Source organism: Piliocolobus tephrosceles, chromosome 13 (genome assembly GCF_002776525.5).
Source record: "Piliocolobus tephrosceles isolate RC106 chromosome 13, ASM277652v3, whole genome shotgun sequence".
Taxonomy (NCBI): domain Eukaryota; kingdom Metazoa; phylum Chordata; class Mammalia; order Primates; family Cercopithecidae; genus Piliocolobus; species Piliocolobus tephrosceles.
In genome coordinates, this window is record NC_045446.1 from 8,084,150 (window position 1) to 8,106,390 (window position 22,241).

The window sequence follows — 22,241 nt, forward strand, 5'->3', positions numbered from 1 at the left end:
TTGTTTGAATTCAGGAGGTGGAGGCTGCTGTGAGCTGAGACCATGCCACTGCACTCCACCCTAGGCGACAGAGCAAGACTCTGTCTCAAAAAAAAAGAAAGAAAGAAAAGAAAATGTGTATGAAGCAGTCCTCAATAAATGATGGCTGATAGTTTTATTTTGGTAATAACCCTAATAGGGGGTTTCCAGGATCAAGAAGAGAACAATAATGCCAATGAACATGTATTGGCCAGGCATAGTGGCTCACACCTGAAATCCCAGCACTTAGGGAGCACGAGGTGGGTGGATCATTTGAGGTCACGAGTTCGAGAGCAGCCTCGTCAATATGGTGAAATCCTGTCTCTACTAAAAATACAAAAATTAGCTGGGTGTGGTGCGCACCTGTAGTCCCAGCTACTAGGAAAGCTGAGGCAGAGATTGCAGTGAGCGGAGATTGCGCCCCTGCACTCCAGCCTAGTGACAGAGTGAGACTGTGTCTCAAAAAAAAAATTAGCCAGGGTGGGGTATAGTGGTAGGTGCCTGTAATCCCAGCTACTCAGGGGGCTAAGGCAGGAGGATCACTTGAACCCGGGAGGCAGAGATTGCTGTGAGTGGAGATCATGCCGCTACACTCCAGCCTGGGTGACAGAGTGAGACTGTCTCAAAAAAAAAAAAAAAAAACAAAAAAAAACATGGGCCGGGCACGGTGGCTCATGCCTGTAATTTCAGCACTTTGGAAGGGCAAGGCGGGCGGATCACGACGTCAGGAGATCAAGACCATCCTGGCTAACACGGTGAAACCCCATCTCTACTAAAAATACAAAAAGTTAGCCGGGCGAGGTGGCGGGCATCTGTAGTCCCAGCTACTTGGGAGGCTGAGGCAGGAAAATGGTGTGAACCTGGGAGGCGGAGGTTGCAGTGAGTTGAGATTGTGCCGCCACACTCCAGCCTGGGTGACAGAGCGAGACTCCTTCTCAAAAACAAAGTAAGAAATAAACAAACAACAACAACAAAAACCCTGTATTATGCTGTTAATATAAGGTTTACATATCTTAACTTTTTTGGTCCTGTGGGCTAGGTGTTATTATTCCCATTTTACAGAGGAAGAAACTGAGGCATGGGAAAGTTCAGCAACAAGCCCAAGGTCACACAACTATTTATGAGGGAGTCAGGCAGTCTTCACCCCAGAGCCAACTGATCTCTAGATGGGACTGGAGACTGGACCACTTGGACCATTTTCTTTCCAACAACAGGGCTAAAGCAGCTGATGAAGCCATGGCGCCCCATGGACTTCTTGGTCCAGCTTTGCCAGTGACCTGTGGGGTCCCCTAGGTCCAGTCCTTCCCTTTTCTTGACCTCGGTTTCCTCATTTACAATGAAGGAGTTTGACACAATAATTCTTGATTCTGAACTGTAGTCCAGGAAGAGACATTTGGGAATGAGGCCCTGGCCTACTAGTGACATCATAGAGGGGGGAGTTCCACGAGAATAGTCAGGCCTTTCTGGAAGCCCAGTGCCACAGTCTGCACTGAGCTCGGCTCAGGAAGGAAGGGAAATCCAGGCGGGGCCTGTTGGGCCCAGGTCTGGAGTTCTGTTCGCTCCAGAGTTCCCAGCACAGTCATGGATCAAAATTCAGTGCCTGAAAAGGCTCAGAATGAGGCAGACACCAATAACACAGATACGTTCTTTCCCTCCCACTCATCACCCCCACACCACAGGCCAGGCCACAGCGGAGCTCTCCACCATCACGGCGTGCCTCAACAACGTGGTGAATCTCACCACCCTCCGGAGTCCGAAGACTTCCACGACCAAGCCTCCTCCTCCGACGTCCACCAACCTCAACACCACAGCGAGGCGTGGAATCATGGCAGAGCCCACGGCCCCACAGGCTTTGGCCTGGCTCCCTCTCAAGGCGCTGTCCCCTCCCACCATTCCTACGGTGAGGACTACCTTGATGAGCTCCACCGTGCTGGCAGAAGGCATCATGACGGGTCCCAGTACAATGGGTTCCACGAGCAGAATGACTCCCACTACCATAAGGAGTCTCACCATGACAGACGCCAATATCTCGGTGAGAGTTTATCCTACTATTCCTCTGGCATGCCCCACCACCCCGGCGAGGCTTCCCACCATGGTGGGTCCTACCTGCCCCATGGAGCCAATCCCTACAGTGAGTCCTTCCACCACAGCGAGGCTTCCTACCTTAGCGGGCTCCAACACAACGAGTCCCAGCATCACCAAGTCACCCACCATGGCTGGTCCCCCCACCACCAAGGCCAACACCATGGCAGGTCCCGTCATCACGAAGCCCACCAGCATGGAAGTCCTCCTCATCATGGACAGATCCTTTCCCCTCATTCCTCTGTGGTGTCCTACCAGCATAGGACATCTGACTATCACAGCGAGTACCACCATAGTGAGCATGCCCACCACACACAGCACCACCACCGGACCCACCGGCACCGAGACCACCACGGTGCGCATCATTCCAGTCACCTTGATGGCGACTACCAGTACAGGGACTACGTCCAGAGCACTTCCCAGCTCTCCATCCCACAAACGTCCTGGAGCGTGGTTCATGATGCCTCCGGCCCTGCTGCTTCTCATACAGGAGCCTTTCCCCCTCACATGGCACACCCACGGGGCTCGGCCCACAGCATGACTCGGTCTGTCAGCACAGTCCACTCATGTGCCACCCGGAGGTCCAAAAAAGTTCATCCCTGGGATATCTCCACCAAAGATTCAAAAGACTTGGACAAAGAAGAGGGGCAGTTTCGGAGACGCAAAAGTGAGTCTTTGCTGGGTCCCCTGTGCCAACTCCTGCTGCCTGGCACAGGTTCCAGACCTGATCTCGGCCCCGCACTGACCTTCCACAGATCGTAAGGCCTGAACCTCCTGCATATGTCCCCCATTGGCTATTCATTCTCCTGACTGTTCATGGTCCCATCTTTTATTCTTTGAATTATGCACTTCTTTAGGCCATGAGGTGTTTGTTCATTCAGTCACTGCCTTCTTTATTCATATGTCCACCAGTCAAACATTGACACTCATTCAATGTGGGTGCGTGACCTGCTTGGACCATGGCAGCACAGGGAAAAATTCAACACAGTCGCTGCCCTCGAGGGGCCCAAGACTGGGGGTAGTCACTTAGCCAACCACAGATCATCCTGTGCTCGAGGCCTGCCCTCCTCAGAACATTGACCACAGTGCATCCTATCTGTCCAGATTTCTCCCACTCAACCGTGAGCTGCTTGAGGGCAGAGATTAGGAACTAATGCCTGAATGAGGGCCTTATTGGAGGGCAAGGAGGGACCATGGGCTTTAGCTCTCACTCCACCGAACCTTCTTCCTAGTAAGTAGTTCAATAAACGTGACAACAGGCCAGGCGTGGTGACTCACACCTGTAATCTCAGCTGCTTAGGTAGAGCCGGGGAGAGCCTGGGAATCCGGGCTTATGTGAGGCTCATGCTGAGGAGAGAGGACACTGGGTGCTGGGGACAGCCCTGAGCGCACTCCTGTGTCCCTGCAGAGTGGTACTTCATAACCTTGGACTCCATATTCTTCTGCATCTATGTGGTGGAAGCTGTGTAGGCCAGGAGTTCGAGACCAGCCTGGCCAACATGGTGAAACCCTGTTTCTACCAAAAATACAAAAATTAGCTGGGCATGGGGCAGGCACCTGTAGTCCCAGCTACTTGGGAGGCTGAGGCACGAGAATTCCTTGAACCCCAGAGGCAGAGGGTCAGCAAGCAGGTGGGAGTGACTATGGATGCTGAGCCAGGCTGGGGGTGCCTGGGACCTCGTGTCCCCCACTTGCACACACTTGACTTTCTGGCCCTGTTCCTTTCAGCCGGCCGGCTCCAGCGCATCCACAAGAAGGGACACTCTACTAATCTCTTGCAGTGGCTGTGGGAAAAGCTAACCTTCCTCATTCAGGGCTTCCGGGAAATGATCCGGAAGCTGATCCAATCCCTGGCCTTTGAAACCTTCATCTTCTTCGTCGTCTGCCTCAACACCTTCATGCTGGTGGCCCAGACTTTCGCTGAAGTCGAGATCCGGGGCGGTAAGAGCCAGGCAGCCCTGTTACAATGGAGAAGCCACCGATGCTGTTCCAGGACCTCCGTGGGTCTGATCCAGTGCCGGGCGGTTCATAGGACTCAGCTCACTAGATCCTTACCCCTGGGAAGTAGATGGCATTGCCCAGCGTTTAGAGAGCGTCTCCTAAAGACCCCGCTGAGGTCAGCTAGCCCGAGACAGAAGGACCAGCTAGGCAGGAGGCGGTGCTGTTCGCGCTGCAGCCACTAGGGGACGCATCTGCTCCAAATGTGCGACTGAGGGCGGGCGGGCGCCTGGAGCCTAAGCTTCGCGGGAAGGGCCGGGAACCCGAGAAGGCCCTGGAGGGGCGAGGGTGGAAGGCGCTGGAGGGGCGAGGGTGGAAGGCCGGGGAAGGCTGGGCCCTCCAATGTCATGGAGCAGGGTGAAGGACAGGAGCTGCCCGGCTCGCTGTCTCAGGCTCTATTCTAAGCACTTCGCTTGTGTTCATGCATTTAATTCTCACAACTCTATCAAGTGGACTTCAATAATCCCTATTTTATTTTATTTTAGACGGAGTCTCGCTCTTTTGCTCAGGTTGGAGTACAGTGGCGTGATCTTGGTTCACTACAACCTCTGCCTCCCGGGTTCAAGTGATTCTCCTGCCTCAGTCTCCCATGTAGCTGGGACTACAGGTGCCCGCCACCACGCCCAGCTAATTTTTGTATTTTTAGTAGAAACAGGGTTTCACCATGTTGGCCAGGCTGGTCTCAAACTCCTGACCTAAGGTTATCTGCCTGCCTCACCCACCCGAAGTGCTGGGATTACAGGCGTGCGCCATTGCTCCCGGACACAATTAAACCCATTTTAAAGACAAGAAAACGAGCAGTAGTGAAGTCGCAGAGCTGTTTAGGTAGAGCCAGGGAGAGCCTGGGAACCTGGGCTTGTATGAGGCTCATGCTGAGGAGAAGAGAGGACACTGGGTGCTCGGGACAGCTCTGAGTGCACTGCTGTGTCCCTGCAGAGTGGTACTTCATGGCCTTGGACTCCATATTCTTCTGCATCTACGTGGTGGAAGCCCTGCTCAAGATCGTCGCCCTGGGTCTCTCCTACTTCTATGACTTCTGGAACAATTTGGGTGGGTGGAGCCGGGGCCAGGCCGTGTGTGTTTAGTCTGGGGAGGCTCAGGATGAGAGAACGGTGGGGAAGGGAGCGCTGCCGTTGGGTGCCCGCCAGGCTCAGGAACCCTGTGCCCTCAGACTTCTTCATCATGGCCATGGCTGTGCTGGACTTCTTGCTGATGCAGACCTACTCCTTCGCCATCTACCACCAAAGCCTCTTCCGGATCCTCAAGGTCTTCAAGAGCCTGCGAGCGTTGAGGGCCATCCGGGTCCTGCGGAGGTTCAGGTAGGTGGCCACGGCTCCCACCTGGGTTGGGGACTCCAAAGGAAGAGGGGACACAGACCAGGGCCCCCAAGAAATCCACTGTGACCTGCTCAAGGGATGGGGACGCAGGAGGCCGCTGACCCCAGCCTGCTCTGCCTCCTGCCATGCACTGGAATCAGCCCCTTCATTTTTCCAGAGAGGGGCCAGGACTCACCCGTCATCAGCAAGTCAGGAGCCTCCTGCCTTCAGTGCCAGCTGTGGCTGCTAGGCACAAACACCCCCCTGCCCCACTGATGACTCAGCCCCCGCTCCACTTCTGCCCACAGATTCCTGACCAGCATCCAGGAAGTGACAGGGACCCTGGGCCAGTCCTTGCCATCCATCGCAGCCATCCTCATCCTCATGTTTACCTTCCTCTGTATCCTGGTGCTGCAGGGGCTGGGGTGGGGGCCTGAGGGGTTGCGGTGAAAGGGGTGCGGGGAGCAGGGATGGGGCAGGAGGAGGGGCGCTGGGACAGGGATAGGACCGAGCGCCAAGTTTGGCCCTGAATAGCCAGTCCTCTTCTCCGCGGTCCTCCGGGCACTGTTCCACAAATCTGACGCCAAGCGCTTCCAGAACATCTTCACCACTATCTTCACCCTCTTCGCCTTGCTCACTCTGGATGACTGGTCCCTCATCTACATAGACAGCCGTGCCCAGGGTAGGACAGGCCCCAGGCTGCAGGGAGGGCGAGGGATTGGCGGGGTGGACCGGCCAGGGCTTGGTGACCCCATCGGCAAAGTGGGGCTTCTGATGCCTGCATGTCAGAGTGTGGGGAGGGAGCAGGTTGTGGTTGGGGATGGCAAGCACAGCCTGACTGTGCCCTCTGGCCTGCTCCCAATAGGCGCCTGGTACATCATTCCCATCCTCATAATTTACATCGTCATCCAGTACTTCATCTTCCTCAAGTGAGGACTCGCCCCTGCTGTGCTGCCCAGCACCACCCATGCTTCCTCCTCCCCCCGGGACCCTTACCCCAGCCCTCTCACCCTTGTCATGCCACACTGAACCCACAGGAAGTACAAGTGCCCCCCAACTCTGGCCTCCTCGCTGAGGGCACACTCCTGTCCCCCTCTCCAGCCTGGTGATTACTGTCCTGCTGGATAGCTTCGAGATGGCGCTGTTCAAAGGCCCCAAGAAAATGAAGCAGGAGGTACCAAGTGGGGTGGGACAGGTAGACCAGATCAGGAAGCTGGAGGAGCGAGGCCATGGGGCTCCAGGGTTGAGCAGGCCTGGGACTCTGGCAGATCTGTGGCCTCTTCTTCCCAGAGGGCCGCCTGGATCCAAGAGAAGCTGCTGGAAGACTCACTGACAGAGCTCAGAGCCACAGGTACCAGCTCGGCCCGCCCTGGCCTCACCTGCCAGTGGAGGCCAGTCTCTCCATCCCCCTAACCTCCTTCCACAGATACAGAAGTCCAGGCTCAGTTTTAGAGTTTGAGAATTTGAGACTCAGGAGGACTTTAGTCCAGAGGACTCCAGGACAATCCTCCCAACGCCAATTAAACTGCTTGTCAAATCTTTATTTATTTATTTATTTTTTTTGAGATGGAGTCTTGCTCTGTGGTGCAGGCTGGAGTGTGGTGCTACAATCTCTGCTCACTGCAACCTCTGCTTCCCAGGCTCAAGCAGTCCTTCCATCTCAGCCTCCTGAGTAGCTGAGACTGCAGGCATGCACCAGCACGTTCACCTAATTTTTTTTTTTTTTTTTTTTTTTTAGTAGAGATGGGTTTTCACCATGTTGGCCAGGCTGGTCTCAAACTTGAATTCCTGACCTCAGATGATCCTCCCACCTCAGCCTCCCAGAGTGCTGAGATTACAGGTGTGAGCCACCACACCTGACTGTGCTTGTCAAATCTTAAAAGACCTACTGGGGGCCGGGCATGATGACTCACGCCTGTAATCCCAGCACTTTGGGAGATCGAGGCAGGCGGATCACCTGAGGTCAGTAGTTTGAGATCAGCCTGGCCAACATGGTGAAACCCTGTCTCTACTGAAAATACAAAAATTAGCTGGGCGTGGTGGTGGGCGCCTGTAATCACAGCTACTCGGGAGGCTGAAGTGGGAGAATCACTTGAACCCGGGAGGCAGAGGTTGCAGTGAGCCAAGGCGACAGAGCAAGACTCTGTCTCAAAAAAAAAAAAAAGAAGAAGAAAAGAAAAAAACATGTTCTAATTGGCTAGGCCTAAGTTACCCGTCCTTGAAGCTGGCGGGTGGGGCTAAACTCAGCCAGAGGACTTGGACTGAAAGGGGGTAGAAGTGATTTGTTCCTCAGGAAAATTGGGGTACTTCTTCCAGAAGTGGGGTGGGTGTTGGACGAGCAAACAAAGGGAACTGTATCATGCGGCACGCCCGGAGAAGCAACCTCCTGGAGCAGCCCGGACAGAAACTCCGTTAGCCCTTATCTTCCTGACACATGGCGTTCCTCTGCCTCCTCTCCAAATCCAGGCCTTGACCTCACCCTTCTTTCTCTACATCCAGAGCCCAAAGAGGTGGCGAGTGAAGGCACCATGCTGAAGCGACTCATTGAGAAAAAGTTTGGGACCATGACTGAGAAGTGAGGAGACAGGAAGGGAGTGAGGCCTGGGGTCTAAGGGTGAGGCCTGGGGGCCTGGCTGGAGGGTTGGGAGGGAAAGGGACATTGCCTGCCCCTCTAGAAGGGGATGGAGCGCTGAGGCTTGTGGATGAGCCTGTGGGTGCAATGTGGAGACCCTGAGTGGCTTCTGCACACCCAGAGGTGTGTGTGCCACCTGGCTAATCCCAGCAGCAGAGATTCCACCCATTCCTTCACCCCAGAGCCATTCCCAACCTTTGTCAGGTCTGGGCCCTGTGAAGGCTCCAGGGACCCAAAGAGGACACAGACTCAGCCCCTGCCCATGAGGACCTCACCTCTAAAGACCTGTGTTGGGCCATGGAGGATGAGTAGACTTCAGCCAAGTGGAGGGATAATGAGGCAGTTGGAGGAACAGCTTAGATCAAGGCCTGGAAGCCAGATGCTCAACCTCCATTCCTGTCCACTTGAGTGGCCAGCTGGGCCAGGACATCTGGGGACTCTGTCACCCAGGCTGGAGTGCAGTGATGTAATCTAGGCTCACTGCAACCTCTGCCTCCTGGGTTCAAGCTATTCTCCCACCTCACCCTCCCGAGTAGCTGGGATTACAGGTACACGCCACGACGCCCGGCTATTTGTGCGTGGTTTTTTTCAGTAGAGGCAGTGTTTCACCATGTTGGCCAGGCTGGTCTCAAACTCCTGACCTCAAATGATCCGCCTGCCTCGACCTCACAAAGTGATGGGATTACAGGCGTGAGCCACCGCGCCTGGCCTCTCACTTATCTTTCAAACTCAGCTCATTGACGCTGCCTCCAGAAGTCTTTCCAGGCCCCCAGCACCGGGCAAGGTTTCCCTCCTCTGGGCCCCTGAGAACCCAACTTCACATCTCAAGGTGTCAGCAGCTGTCTGGCTCTGAGGGCAAGCTGTCTCTCGTTAATCTCCATCTCCTCTGAGGCCAAGCTGTCTCTTGTTCATCTCCAGCTCCTCAGAGCACCTTGCTGTGTTCATTGTTTCCAGTGTTCTTTGATGAATGGGTTGACAAGATGGCCGGAGGGTGTGAATGGGACAATGGGTAATGTGGTGGGCGCATGAGTGGGTGGATGGACAGGGGGATGACTGACTACACTGCATGGTGAAAGTGTGAATGAGTGGGTGGGGGGTGGCTACACGGAAGAGCAGGTGGATGGAGGGGGAGGTGAGTTGTGAGTGGCTAGAGGGCCAGATGGTGAGTGACTGGATAAGGAGGTGGGTGGATGGATGGGCAGATGGTCGAGTGGGCGTATGGGGAGGAATGGGGCAGATAAATGGGTGGGTGGAGGGATGGGTGGTTAGGAGGATAAACAAAGCCAGAAGCCTCTGTGCTACAGGCAGACTTGGGTACTTTCTCGTATCTGGAAAAGGAGACCTCCTGGAAATAGAGGTCTGCAGTCATATAAATTTTGCGGGGAGGAGGCAGGCAAGAAGAGCCTCTGGGTGGTTCTGGGGTCCAGTAGGCCCAGCCAGCAGGTCAACCCAGCCCATCTCTGCGACCCCCACCCACCACCCACAGGCAGCAGCAGCTCCTGTTCCATTACCTGCAGCTGGTGGCAAGCGTGGAGCAGCAGCAGCAGAAGTTCCGCTCCCAGGCAGCCCTCATCAATGAGATTGTGGACACCACATTTGAGGTGAACCAGGCAGGAGTGGGAAGGTGCTGGCGAGGGGCTTGTAGCCAGAAGTGTCCCCAAGTAACAGTCCCATGGGGATCGGGGAGGGCAGAGGCTGGTTCCTTCACCCACCCGTGCCCCCCTAACCCCTGCAGGCTGGAGAAGAGGACTTCAGGCAGTGACCCCAGGAAGACACCAGATACAGACTTCAACCCCTGGCAGTCTGCCCACCTGGGTGCACTGGGACGGATCCCCAAATCTGCTGGAAGGATTGTCTGGGCCCTGCAGAGCGGGGGCCCCAACAGAGTTTTTAAACCCCAGGAGGCTCCATGTCCTCACTGGCTAGGCCAAGGCACAGGGAAGGGAATTGGTGCACACACACGAACGAGTGTGAGCTGGTGCTCCCTATGAAAGGGGCTGCTCTTGATTCCTCCAGCCCTACCAGGGCCCACATGCTAGCTCAGCCCAGCAGGGCTTTAACAGCAGCTGGAGGGGTGAGGCAGAACGTGGGCTGAGCTCAGGTGTCGGTGGTGCCGGGAGAGCTGAGGAGGTAGTAACCCTGCTTTGGGGAGGAAGGCCCATCTGGCCCAAGAGTCAGGAGAAAAAGAATAGGCCTGAACACCCCACGGTTGCCAGGAATGAGGACTCAGAGCCTGGGAACTCAATCCTGCCAGGACCCTCAGCTCCAGGAGAAGAGCACCAACCAGATGGGGATGTCATGAACCCAGAGGTCAGAGGTCATTGTCATATCCTGCCCTTCCTGGGGTCAGACTCTAGAGCCCACTGAGGGGAGGTGGGGTCTGGGCTTCTCAAGTCCTTCTGGCCTCAGAGCAAGGGGCGGGCAGGGATGTGTGGAGGACCCTGCTGCTGGGAGAGGGAAGCAGGGAATGAGGCTAAAGGCTGCGCCCCACTGCCTGCCCTAGGACTTAGATGACCTCCCGGACTGATAGCCTGAGCCTAGGCTGGATGTCCAGAGCCCCTGTCCCCATGGCTGGGGGTGACAGTGGGACACTGGCTTATGCTGGGTGCTGGAGACCTAGCACTGAGTAAAGTGCAAGCCTTGCCCTGGCCCCAGGGGTCTCTCCTTGAGTGGAGGGTTTTCCATTATCTACAATAGCCATCTCACCTCTAGTAGAGGTGAATCCATGGTGCAGTTCAGGCCAGAGGGATTCAGGAGCGGGAGCTGAAGGGCAATCGTTTTTTTGCCAACCCTCCCATCTCTGGGCCAGACCAGTCAGTGCTGTAGCTTCCAGGGCCCCAGGAAAGAATAAGCACCTCTCTTCCCTGGTCTGGCTGAAGGCACTGGCTGGCCCAGGACCCAGGAATAGACTGTGTGGAGGAAATGCCATGTGGGATTTGGGAACAGATGCCAGGGGCAGAGAGGTCACCGGGCAGGTGTCTCTGGGCCTTGCCTCTCTCCACCACCTCATACCTCACACATTCATTCAGCAGGCATTTCCTGCCACCCACCCTGTGCCTGCCCAATGCTGGGAGCCCCTGCTTGGTGGCACATGGGAGCCCTTCTAAGCAGCAGGCCCCCCACACACCCTGGGCTGTCTGAGCTGCCACATCTGACAAGCTTGAGCAGAAACAGGGCTGGATGTCGTCTCCCGGGTCCCCAGCTCCTGTCAAATGCCACCTCTCAGCTTCTCACTCCCAGATGGGACCCAGGATCTACTTCCTGTTTCCTCGTCCCTACCCCAATATGGGCTCCGAAGGCAGGTGGCAGGGCCTGGGAGCTGGGGCTGCTGCTCATTAGGCCCTAGCCTTGGGCAGGGGACTAGGCAGGCACAAGCAGGGTGTGAGGCCTTGTCAGAAAGGAAGGGCTGTGGGATGCTCTCCGCAGCCACTGTGGTGCTGCCTGCCTGGGCCTGATGATGCCGACACCTAGCACCCCCAAGGCCCATATCCCAAGTGTGGGTGTGTGCTGGTGCATCTGAGGAACACCTCTGGGTGTGGCACGTGGGTCCTTGGGTTGGTTGTGTTTGGGTTTTGTGTGTACATCTCCAGGTTGTTTCTCTAGGGTGTGTTGCTTCTGTGCTCATGAGTTGCTAGGCTGTGTTTCTCTGGGTATGCATGTGATATCTGCCAGCATCTGAGTGTATGCTGTGGGTGTCTGTGTGTGTATGTCTGGTGTGTTGTGCTTTGGGTGTGTGCGTGTGTATATGTATGGGGGAGTATGAATTGCAGGCACAAATTCAGGTGTGCAAATGTTGCAATGCCGCTTTCTGTTTTGAGATGGAGTCTTGCTCTGTCTCCCAGACTGGAGTGCAGTGGCGCAATCTCGGCTCCCTGCAACCTCTGCCTTCTGGATCCAAGAGATTCTCCTGCCTCAGCCTCCCGAATAGCTGAGATTATAGGGGCCCGCCACCACACCCAGATAATTTTTGTATTCTTAGTTAAGACAAGGTTTCACCGTGTTGGCCAGGCTGGTCTTGAACCCCTGACCTCAGGTGATCCACCCGCCTCAGCCTCCCAAAGTGCTGGGATTACAGGCATGAGCCACTGCACCCAGCCACAATGCTGTTTTCTTTAAATGACATTACATTGAATCTGTCCCCTCACCCCTCTTGTGGGCGGCAGACAAGCTCTGTTCCTCTAGGGCTCCCAGTCTAGCCCCTTTCAGGCATCTTGCCCAGGGCAAGGCATGAGAGGCGTCCTTGTGGTATGGAGCCCACAGCCTGGACTGAGAAGCACTGTCCTAGCCCTCATAGTCTCTTGGCCTGCAGGGACTCTGCCATCATTGGGCCATATGCAGGGGGAGGAATCTTTTTTTTTTTTTTTTTTTTTTTTTTTTTTTGAGATGGAGTCTGGCTCTGTAGCCCAGCCTGGAGTGCAGTGGCCAGATCTCAGCTCACTGCAAGCTCCGTCTTCCGGGTTTACGCCATTCTCCTGCCTCAGCCTCCCGAGTAGCTGGGACTACAGGCGCCCACCACCACGCCCGGCTAGTTTTTTGTATTTTTTTAAGTAGAGACAGGGTTTCACTGGGTTAGTCAGGATGGTCTCGATCTCCTGACCTCGTGATCCGCCCGTCTCGGCCTCCCAAAGTGCTGGGATTACAGGCTTGCGCCACCGCGCCCGGCCAGGGGGAGGAATCTTACAGGCTGGGAGCTCAGCGTACTGGGTGAGGACCCTGCCTGCTTGAAGCCCCACATGCCACCCATGAGCTCCTCCTGGGACTGAGCAGGAGCAGAGCACAGACTCCTCCTCGGAGTGCTCCCAGGCAGCCGGCCCTGTTCTTATCTCAGGGCATCGCCCCCGCTCTGTGAGTCTGCCCCCACCCCTTACCTCTGAGAATATCGGGAGTCTCTGGCTGTGTGTGGGGGCTCCAAGGTTTGTTCTTCTATGCCTGTGATGCTGGGGTGTTTGGGGGGCTCCACATTTGGAGGCTCAGCCCTGCACCTTCAGCACTGTCTGGGCTGGGACAGCAGCAGCTCTGCTGCAGGTGGCAGGGTGACCTCTCAGCTTGGGCGGGGGAGCTGGGAGCTGCCAGAAGTGGGGGGGGGGGATGGGGGCGGAAGTGAAGCACTGAGAAGAAACCAATGCAAGAAGCAGCACTGGCCATTTATTGTGACAGATATGGCCCATGGACCTGAAGTACCCTCCACCGTGGCCCCAAACCGAATGACCTTCGCCCTCAGGGACTTATCACACCTGCACACAGTTGTGCTTTAGGAGCTGAGAGGAGTTCTGCCAGGGAACCACAAGGACCTCAAAGTCACAGCGCAGCTTCTGTACAGAGAATATAGGGGAGAAGGAGGGGTGAGCCCAGCCTCGACCTGTCTCCTCCCAATAGCCAGCCCTCTGCCTGCCAGGCCAGTCCAGGGCAAGAGAAGGGCAATCACTGACCCAACGGATGTCAAGCCACATGGCCGGGACTAGATGCCAGATCTTGGTAGCCAACTTCCCCATTCCCCGAGGAAGCCCCAGCTTCCTTTCTGCACCCCATCTTGGCCCAGAGGCTGACTCATCCAGAAGGCCGACAGGTTCAGCCAGACATCTAGACATCTGCATGTCCAGCCAAACCAGTTCAGGCTGGAGGACCTGAGTGCCTGAGGCTCTGGGGAGGGCTGGGGCTGGAGGAGCCCAGCTGTTACCTCCTGCTGCGCCTCTGCCGCCAGGGGGCAGGTGGTGAGGTCGACGTGGTCTCCAGCGACCCTGGTCTTGCGGCAGTCTGTGCTCCCCATCTCCATCGTCAGGAAGTACTTGATGCCGGCCACCAGCTGGGGACATAGGGTAGGGGCAGGTCGGGGGTCTTAAGCCTTGATCCTCACTTCTCACCTCCCAGCATATTCTCCTGTTGCGCCCAGGCACTCAGGTGGGGAGAGAGGGGGAAGGGATGATTCAGACCTGGGGTCGCAGGTGGTGGAAGTTCTGGTGGGTGTGGAGGGTGGAGAGGCCTGGAGGCTGAGCCCCACCAGCAGCCTGGGCAGACATCAGACATGCCCCACCTGGGGAACTGCCCACTGTCCCCATCTGCCTGCCTTCTCCCCCATCAGGGCAGAGACTAGGACCAGGCAGGCCAGGAAGGCAGGTAGTGCAATACAGGATTGAATGATGTCTTTCCTTGAAATTTAGACGGTTGCCCATTGCGGAGTTTTGGCATTAATTCGATTTTTTAAATATTGCATGAAAATATCCCGGTAGCGCTTTCGGGCCCCCTCCATGCAAGCCCAGGCAGCGCCTGTAGCCTCCCCCGCCTGGGCCAGTATCCCCTGCCAGCACCCCGCCCGCCGCACCTGGCTCTGAGCCTTGATGATGTGCGTGTCTCGGAAGTAGTAGAGGCTGTTGCTGCCCATGTTGTAACTGGCCACGGCCGCCTGCGCCGCCTTCTGCACCTGCGGGTCGTCGGGCGACAGGTCCTGGCGTTCTCCGACCATGCGCTCCTGCGGCCGGGCCCGGGCCTCGCCGGGCAGCGCCAGGAGGCAGAATGCGACCAGGGTCAGGCCCAGCGCCAGCGGGAGGCTCGAACGCGCCATGGCCGTCAGTGCCATCGGAACCACCAGAGCCGTGAGTGCCGAGCCCGTGGCCGCTCAGCTTTTACTTGCTGGGCCGCCCCACCCAACGCCCGCGGTGCGCCCCCGCGGCCCGGAGTTGGGGCGGGGCTCGAAGTTGCCGGTTTCCGGGGTCCTGCGAGGTTCAGGGAGCCCAGGAGGTCGAGGGGGCGGCGCGCACCCGCGTGCCAAGACGCTTCCCTGCCCTCCAGGACACACCTGGCCCAGGGAGGGAGAGGACAACGAAGGACCCCAGCAACAAGTGCCAGTAAAGGGACGGTTCAGGGGAGGGCTATTCAGAATGAACTACCAACCGCAGCTCTTCATGGGCTCTTACTGTTGCCACTATTTCCTAGCTGTGTGACCTCGGAGAAGTCACTTAACCACTCGCTGCCTCAGTTTCCTCTTCTGTACAATGGGTGTTGTGAGGATTCAGTGAGCTGAAACAGGTAAAGTTCTTAGAAGAGGCCTGGCATAAACAGCAGGTGAGTAGGACGTATTACTGCTCAGCGCTGCCTGACAACCTTCCTGGAGCACGAGTGACTAATGTTTCCACCTGGCCAGGCGCCTAGGCATGCTTGTAATTCCAGCACTTTGAGAGTCCGAGGTGGGAGGACTACTTGAGCCAGGGAGTTCAAGGCTGCAGTGAGTTGCAATCTCACCACTGCACTCCAGCCTGGGCGACAGAGCTAGATGCTGATTCAAAAAAAAAAAAGAGGGCCAAGTGTGAGGGCTCACGCTTGTAATCCCAGCACTTTGGGAGGCTGGGGCAGGCAGATCACTTGAGGTCAGGAGTTCAAGACCAGTCTGGCCAACATGGTAAAACCCCCTCTCTACTAAAAGTACAAAAATTAGCCGGGCGTGGAGGTGCACACCTGTAATCCCAGCTACTCAGAAGGCTGAGGCAGGAGAATTGCTTGAACCTGGGAGGTGGAGGTTGCAGTGAGCCAAGAGGGCGCCGCTGCGCTCTAGCCTGGGTGACAGAGAGAGAGACTCTGTCTCAAAAAAAAAAAAAAAAAAAGTCTCCACTTTACAGAGAAGGGAAAATGGATTTGCCCAGAGACACTGGTGGAAAATAAATGGTGACCCTGGTTTCGGTGTGCTGGCAGTCTAAGTCAAATCTGTGATCTTAAACCAGACTGAGCCCAAAGGACACAAACTGCCCAGAAGGAGGGGGTGTCAGTCATGTCAGGTCTGCCATCTTACTGACCGCATGGCTTTGGGCAAGTCCCTCAGCCTCCCAGACAGAGCCTCTGTGTCCTCGTCTGAAAGACACCTTATCTCCTAAGTTTGTTCTGATAGTGATGTTTCAAATCTGGCTCTCCTGTAGATACAGTGAGCATGTCCTGGAGGTACCAGCAAACAAGGCCCATGACTGTGTTTTTAAAGTTTTAAAGACTCCAATAATTGCCAGGCACGGTAGCTCATGCCTGTAATCCCAGCACTTTGGGAGGCCAAAGTGGGCAGATCATTTGAGGACAGGAGTTCGAGACTAGCCTGGCCAACATGGTGAAACCCCATTGTAGCCCGCAGGGACCTGGGGGACTGAACAAAGCCAGGCAAACGTGGGAATAAAAGACAAGAGACAAAAGAGTATTATTTGGAAGAAGTGGTCAGGGGGCACCTTGCCTCTAGTGGACAAGGGCCCTGAGCTTTACCCAGCCCTCTGTATTTATTAGGCAAAAGAGATAGCGAGAAAGGGGGGATGTTTGTCGGGTATGTCAGGTAGTTGTCAGTCAGCCATTTGGCCCATAGCAGGCTTGCGAGACTGCATCCTTTGAACAATAGGCGCTAATTTTCTCAGTAGATAACTTGAAGGAGCACAGCACAAGGGAGTGAGGCCCTCAGCAAACCTTTTGGTGGCAGGGCAGTGGGAGTGTGCCCACACCCTGCATTCGTGATAAACAGTTTGCTATTTGATCATATAGCCTTCAGTGGAATGCCGAGTTGGTCACGATCTCTTTGGCCTTTTTGGCTCCCAACACCCCATCTGTACTAAAAATACAAAAATTAGTTGGGTGTGGTGGTGCACACCTGTAGTCCCAGCTACTTGGGAGGCTGAGGTGGGTGAATCACTTGAACCCGGGAGGCAGAGGTTGCAATGAGCTGAGACCACGCCACTGCACTCCAGACCGGGTGACAGAGCAAGACTCCATCTTAAAAAAAAAGACTCCAATAATTAATAGATCAGGGTGGTGATCTGTTAATCACGTGGTGATCTATTAATCACACGGTAGCTCACACCTGTAATCCCAGGACTTTGGGAGTCGGAAGCAGGAGGATCACTTGAGGCCAGGAGTTTGAGACTAGCCTGGGCAACATAGTGAGCCCTCATCTCTACCAAAAAATCTAAAATAAATTAGCTGTGCATGGTGGTGCACGCCTGTGGTCCCAGCTACTCGGGAGGCTGAGGTGGGAGGATTACTAGAGTCTGGGAGGTTGAGGCTGCAGTGAGCAGTGATAGTGCCACTGCACTCCACCTGGGTGACAGAGCAAGACTCTGTCTCAAAAAACAAAACAAAACAAAACAAAAAAAAACCAGATGAAAAGCAGCATTGAAGTAGTCAACGCAGGAAAAGTCTGGATTTTGTTGAAAAAAAATTTTTGTATGTGTGACAGAGCTCTGTCAGCCAGGCTAGAGTGTAGTGGCACTATCATAGCTCACTATACCTCAACTTCCTGGCTTCAAGCAATCCTCCCATCTCAGCCTCCCAAGTAGCTGGAACCACAGGTGCATGCCCCTATACCTGGTTAATTTTTTTCACACCTGGCTAATTCTTAAATTTTTTTGTAGAGATGGGGGTCTCACTGTAGTGCCCAGGTGGGTCTCGAATGCCTGGCCTCAAGAAATCACGAGATCCTCCCACCTCAGGTTCCCAAAGCGCTGGGATTACAGGCAGGCCTTGCTGGAATTATTTGTCTGCATTTTAGAGTTCACTGTAGTTTGTACTTGTAATTCCATGTTGCTGGAGGGCAGAGGCTTATTGTCCCTGGGCCACTAAGATCTTGCAGTGCTTAGAGCCTCCAGGGGCTTCACTGGGGCTTGGAAGAGGTGCTAGGTCACAGTACGTAAAGAGCAGCTGGCAGCCCTCACTCTGATGGATATTGTGTATAGGCATCCAGTGTGTCACCCTCCCTTCCTGATTCTGGGCCTTAGAATTCCAGGACCACAAAAGGAAGTGATTTCCCACACAGAGACCTAGACCAGAGCAGTCACTCTGCCCAGGGCAGCTGCCAGCCTGCTACCTGCCTCACTTCCTCAGCCCAGCTGTGGAAAACCAACTCTGCCATCTTCCTGGGATTCCAAACAACCGTCACAAGTTCCTAGCGGCCTCAGGTGTCTGGCTTAAAGGGACAGACTCCAGTTTGTGGAAGTGCTGGCCAAGCTTGAGTTGATCAGAAGGATGACGCCTGGCCAGGACTCTGAGCTGAGAGCCTGGGAGGGGTAGAGGAAGAGGCCCAGGATTGTGCCACAGGGGCGAAGTGGGAGAGGCAGCTCCCCTAGGCCTGCCGGCTCATCACTTGGAGCTTAGCCATAGCCACAGGTACCTCCAACACGCTCTCAAAAACTAGCCAAGGCCTGTCTGCGACTCGACTCACCAAGGGCACTCACCCCACCTGCCACTGCTTTGTGCTGATGCCAAGGACTCTTTTGCAGTACAACCTAGCAATTTCTGAGCACTTTTCACCCACTAATTCTCACAAGCACCCTGAGGGAGTACACGTTATCCTCACTTTGCAGATGAAAAAGTTAATCAGAGAGGTCGGGACACTTGTATAAGGTCACACAGCTGGAATTGGTATCTTGGTGAGAAAAGGTGGGGGGTGGGGTTAACAATGATAAGAGCTCTTGCTGTGTGCCAGGCCTTGCACCAGGGATTCAATATATGTTCTTTCTTTCCCATAGCAGCTGCAGAGGCAATGATTATTACCTCTTCCTACAAGGAGGAAATGGGAGGTCAAAGGGGAAATAGTGGTGGGTTCTGGTGCATGAGTCCTTGGCTGCTCTACAGGGGTATGAGGGCTACTGTGCATGGTGTAGGGGTTGTTTCTTGCAGGTGGGGTGTCCCTGAGCAGACTTTCCCGGAGCCTGACTCCATCCTGTCTGGACCACTCTGGCTTCCAGGAGGTTTGGGCCAAACGTGAGCTTGAGGTCGGTCAAATGTACTGACCACAGGGCACAGCCTCCAGTTTTGCGGTGGCCCAGACATCCCAACCCAGGTTGTCCAAAGCACCCCTCGCTTGCCCCTGGCCTGATGGGTAGAGATGACCAGGGCAGGTTCTTGACATCTCCTTCCCTCTGGGATCAGGCCCTCCAAGGCCTTGGTGCTTCTCCCAGAACCCTCTTCCTTGAACCTTCAGTTGGGCAGAGGATGTTGCCCTCCCCCAGGGCTCTGCAGTCCCATATCCTGAAAAGGAGATCTTTCGGCAAGGAAACCTGTAATCCAACAGGGATTAAAGCTCCCCTCTGGGGAGACGCGCTCCTAAGCGCTGCTGATTCACTGGTTGAATCGTCACAACCCTGCACCAGCTGGCAAGGAGGCTGTAGCTCAGGGGAGTGAAGCAACTTGCTCCAGATTGCATGGGGAGCAAAGGCCCAGAATCGGGCCTGGCTGGCTCTTCAAGGCTGCCACCAGTCAAGGTTGGGAGTGACAGGAAAGAGCCCTGGTCCCTGCAGGGAGGGGCCAGCCTGGAAGCGGATCAGCCGTCACAAGCACCTGCTGGGAGCCTTCCATGCTCAGCAGGCTCCCGTGGGGCAGGACTTGTGGTGGTCCAGGTAGCCTCCCCTTACTTCCTTTCTGGGGGCAGCAGGAGCCCTTCGGGACCCCAGAGTGCATGGGCTGTGTTCACACCAGGTTCTAGGCGGGCTCTGAGCACTCATGACTAGATCGGCTGAGGGGTGTCACGCTCTGGCTGGGTGTGAGGGCATGGGGGCACGGGGTCAGTATTTGCTGATTTCCGGGCCCACCCATGTCCCAGGCTAGCGGATGGCCAGGCATGTCCTGTTGGGCACCACGGGCTGACACTTAGACAACCTGACTCCCACCCCTCACCACCAGGTCTGCTTTCTGCACCAGTATTCCAAGCTGTGGTCCCTTTGTCCTGCTGGCTGAGTCGGGCTGGATCTGAGAAGCCACACTGTCACAAGGTACATTCTGGATACCCTTTGTCTACTGCCGTCCCAGGACAGAGCCAAGAACTTGTGTGGGATGCCATATGGAGTCCTGATAAAGGGTTTGTGGTCTGCCACCTGGTGTATGCACTGCCTGCACCCCAAGGGACAGGAGAGAAGGCAGGTTCAAGCCCCTTCTAAGGCAAAGCCTGTGGGTGAGCTGGGAAAGGCAGATGACAATAAAGCAGACAGCATGAGCCGCAGGCTTCCAGCAGGCTCCCAGTGCCAGAGTCAGGCGAGGCCAAATCAGGAGGCCAGTGTGGGCAGGAGCCCAGGCAAGGGCTTCGTGGAGGAGGAGGGAGTCTCCATGACCTCACAGAGCACCAGCAACAATCTGGCAGCATCAGGGCCGAGGTGTGGGTGAGGCCAGGGCCCTACAAAGTCCCCACCTAAGCACACCAGGCCTCGACAGCATCATAGCATGAGGGTCAAGGCTGAGGGGACTTACCCGGGAAGACATCAGAAACAGTATGAAACTCAAGAGAGAGCCCTCATGACCTCAGCCAGGCCTCAGACCAGCAGCCTCCCAGGAAGCAGCAGGAAGCACATGCTAGGCCCTGCTGCAGCCACCCAGTGTCCCTTTTAGGCTGGGCTACTCGCACTTCCCAGTCCCAGCCTTGCCCAGAACTCTCATCCCTACAAATAACAATTTAGTTTCTGACCTATCACATGGTCGTTCCAGCCTCAGGGCTTTATTTTTGGTTTTCCTTTTATATTTTTATTGTTCTGAGGTATAGCTAATACACAGAAAAGGGTGCAGAACACACTCTTTTGGTCAATGCCTGTACCACCGCCCCACAGGCCAGAAACACAGGTCAGGGCAGGCCAAGCCTACCCTTGAGCTCTTCCACATCCTCCCCCAAAGATAATCACTGTAGACTTTTTCCTTTACCATCTACCATAATCATTTCCTTTGTTTTCCTTCTAGTTTTACCATCTATGTAGGAATTCCTACGAATTTGTTTGGCTTCATTTGCTATTGAGATTTGTGTTGTTCACAGCTATCGTTTGTTCATGTTCACCTCTGTTCAGTGCCCGGTGGGTGGCACGAATGTGGATTGATCTACTCTAGCATTGACAGCGGCCACTGTTGCTCCCAACGTTGCAGCTGTGAACTCATCTCGGTCCTGCTGCAGGTGTTGGGGACTTTCTTCAAGGCACAGTCCTGAGAGCGGAACTGCTTGGTCACAGGGTGTGTCAGTTTTACTAAATAACACCCAACTGTCTTCCCAAATTGTTTAGACCAATTTATACTCCCACCAGCTGGGTATCAGTTCCTGTTGCTTCACTATCTCATCAATACTTGGTATTGTCCAACTTAAAAGTGTTTGCAAGTCAGATGGGTGTTAATGGCATGTGATGTCTTATTACTAGCAATATGGAGCACCTTTCCTGTGCTTATTTACTGGGAGGGAACCTTCCTCTGTGGCTATCTTAGGTCTTCTACCTATTTTTCTGTTGTGCTGTTTTTTCTTTTTTCTTTTTTTTTTTTTTGAGACAGAGTTTAATTCTTGTCACCCTGCCTTGTCAAGTACAATGGCATGATCTTGGCTGACTGCAACCTCTGCCTTGCAAATTCGATTCTCCTGCCTTAGCCTCCTGAGTAGCTGGGATTACAGACATGCACCACCACACCCGGCTAATTTTGTGTATTTTTGGTTGAGATGGGGTTTCATCATGTTGGCCAGGCTGGTCTTGAACTCCTGACCTCAGGTGACCCACCCACCTCGGCCTCTGAAAGTGTTGGGATTACAGACGTGAGCCATCACGCCCAGCCAGTCCACCTTTTTCTTGATTGCAGTTGTATTTGTGCTACGGAAATACTCCTTTGTTGTTTATACTGCTGCAAATATCCTTTCCCTACAACCACCTCATTTTCCAAGTGGGAAAACTGAGACTCAGAGAGGATAAGCCACATGACCAAGGAACACATGGCCCGGTCCATGCATTTCCAAGCTAGTTCTGAGTTCCAGTCTGGCTACTTCCCAGGAGCAAGTTCACAGGCAAATTAGCCTCTCTGAGCCTCAAGTTTCCTCACCTGTAAAAGAGAAAATAATTATTGTGAAAGAAAAAAATGTTTGCAAAGATTTTTAGCTTCAAGTCTGGTTCTTACTAAGTGTTCAAGACATAATAGGGCTGGCCGCGCATGGTGGCTCACACCTATAGTCATAGCGCTTAGGGAGGCTTAAGGATCGCTTGAGGCCAGCCTGGGCAACACAGAAGGGCCGTCTCTATTAAGTTAAACAGTAAACAAAAAGAACAGGACTAAAATGTACTGAGGTGTACTCCCCTCACATCCTTTCAGCTGTGATGCCTGTGCTCCTTCTCCTACCTAAGACATCACGGAAGATGGCAAGCGCCCTGCCCACCCTTGCCGAGGCCAGGAGAGCAGATGATATGATGACTGGCAGGTGAACTCTCACCCACATCTGGCCCACCCTGTCTGGT

The 22,241-nt window shown here is 54.8% G+C and overlaps 3 protein-coding genes across 3 annotated transcripts in view; 2 read left to right on the top strand and 1 right to left on the bottom strand.

Moving 5' to 3' along the window:
• LOC111533669 (pyruvate carboxylase, mitochondrial-like) overlaps positions 1-22,241 on the top strand; it is a 1,148,173-nt gene that overhangs the window by 908,168 nt on the left and 217,764 nt on the right. The window lies entirely within an intron of this gene.
• On the top strand, positions 1,506-9,946 carry CATSPER1 (cation channel sperm associated 1). The gene is made up of 12 exons (XM_023186426.1): positions 1,506-2,767; positions 3,829-4,041; positions 5,035-5,148; positions 5,270-5,417; positions 5,723-5,814; positions 5,953-6,096; positions 6,280-6,343; positions 6,516-6,588; positions 6,705-6,765; positions 7,914-7,989; positions 9,533-9,647; positions 9,782-9,946. Exons 1-12 carry the CDS (start codon positions 1,600-1,602, stop codon positions 9,806-9,808), a joined length of 2,295 nt encoding a protein of 764 aa, XP_023042194.1. The 5' UTR covers positions 1,506-1,599; the 3' UTR covers positions 9,809-9,946.
• CST6 (cystatin E/M) lies at positions 13,170-15,162 on the bottom strand. Its single transcript, XM_023186376.2, has 3 exons — positions 14,366-15,162; positions 13,724-13,849; positions 13,170-13,358 (listed from the first exon to the last, which is right to left on the bottom strand). The coding sequence occupies exons 1-3, from the start codon at positions 14,618-14,620 to the stop codon at positions 13,275-13,277; spliced, it is 465 nt and encodes a 154-aa protein (XP_023042144.1). The 5' UTR covers positions 14,621-15,162; the 3' UTR covers positions 13,170-13,274.

Bases quoted from the DNA above. Each gene is read 5' to 3' on its own strand.
- CATSPER1 (XM_023186426.1), top strand. From the start codon at position 1,600: ATGGATCAAAATTCAGTGCCTGAAAAGGCTCAGAATGAGGCAGACACC. The intron at 6,766-7,913 runs GTACCAGCTCGG...CTCTACATCCAG, and splicing joins GACAGAGCTCAGAGCCACAG to AGCCCAAAGAGGTGGCGAGT. The intron at 9,648-9,781 runs GTGAACCAGGCA...TAACCCCTGCAG, and splicing joins TTGTGGACACCACATTTGAG to GCTGGAGAAGAGGACTTCAG.
- CST6 (XM_023186376.2), bottom strand. From the start codon at position 14,620: ATGGCACTGACGGCCATGGCGCGTTCGAGCCTCCCGCTGGCGCTGGGC. The intron at 13,850-14,365 runs GTGCGGCGGGCG...CTATGTCCCCAG, and splicing joins TCATCAAGGCTCAGAGCCAG to CTGGTGGCCGGCATCAAGTA. The intron at 13,359-13,723 runs GTAACAGCTGGG...TTCTCTGTACAG, and splicing joins CGGCAGAGGCGCAGCAGGAG to AAGCTGCGCTGTGACTTTGA.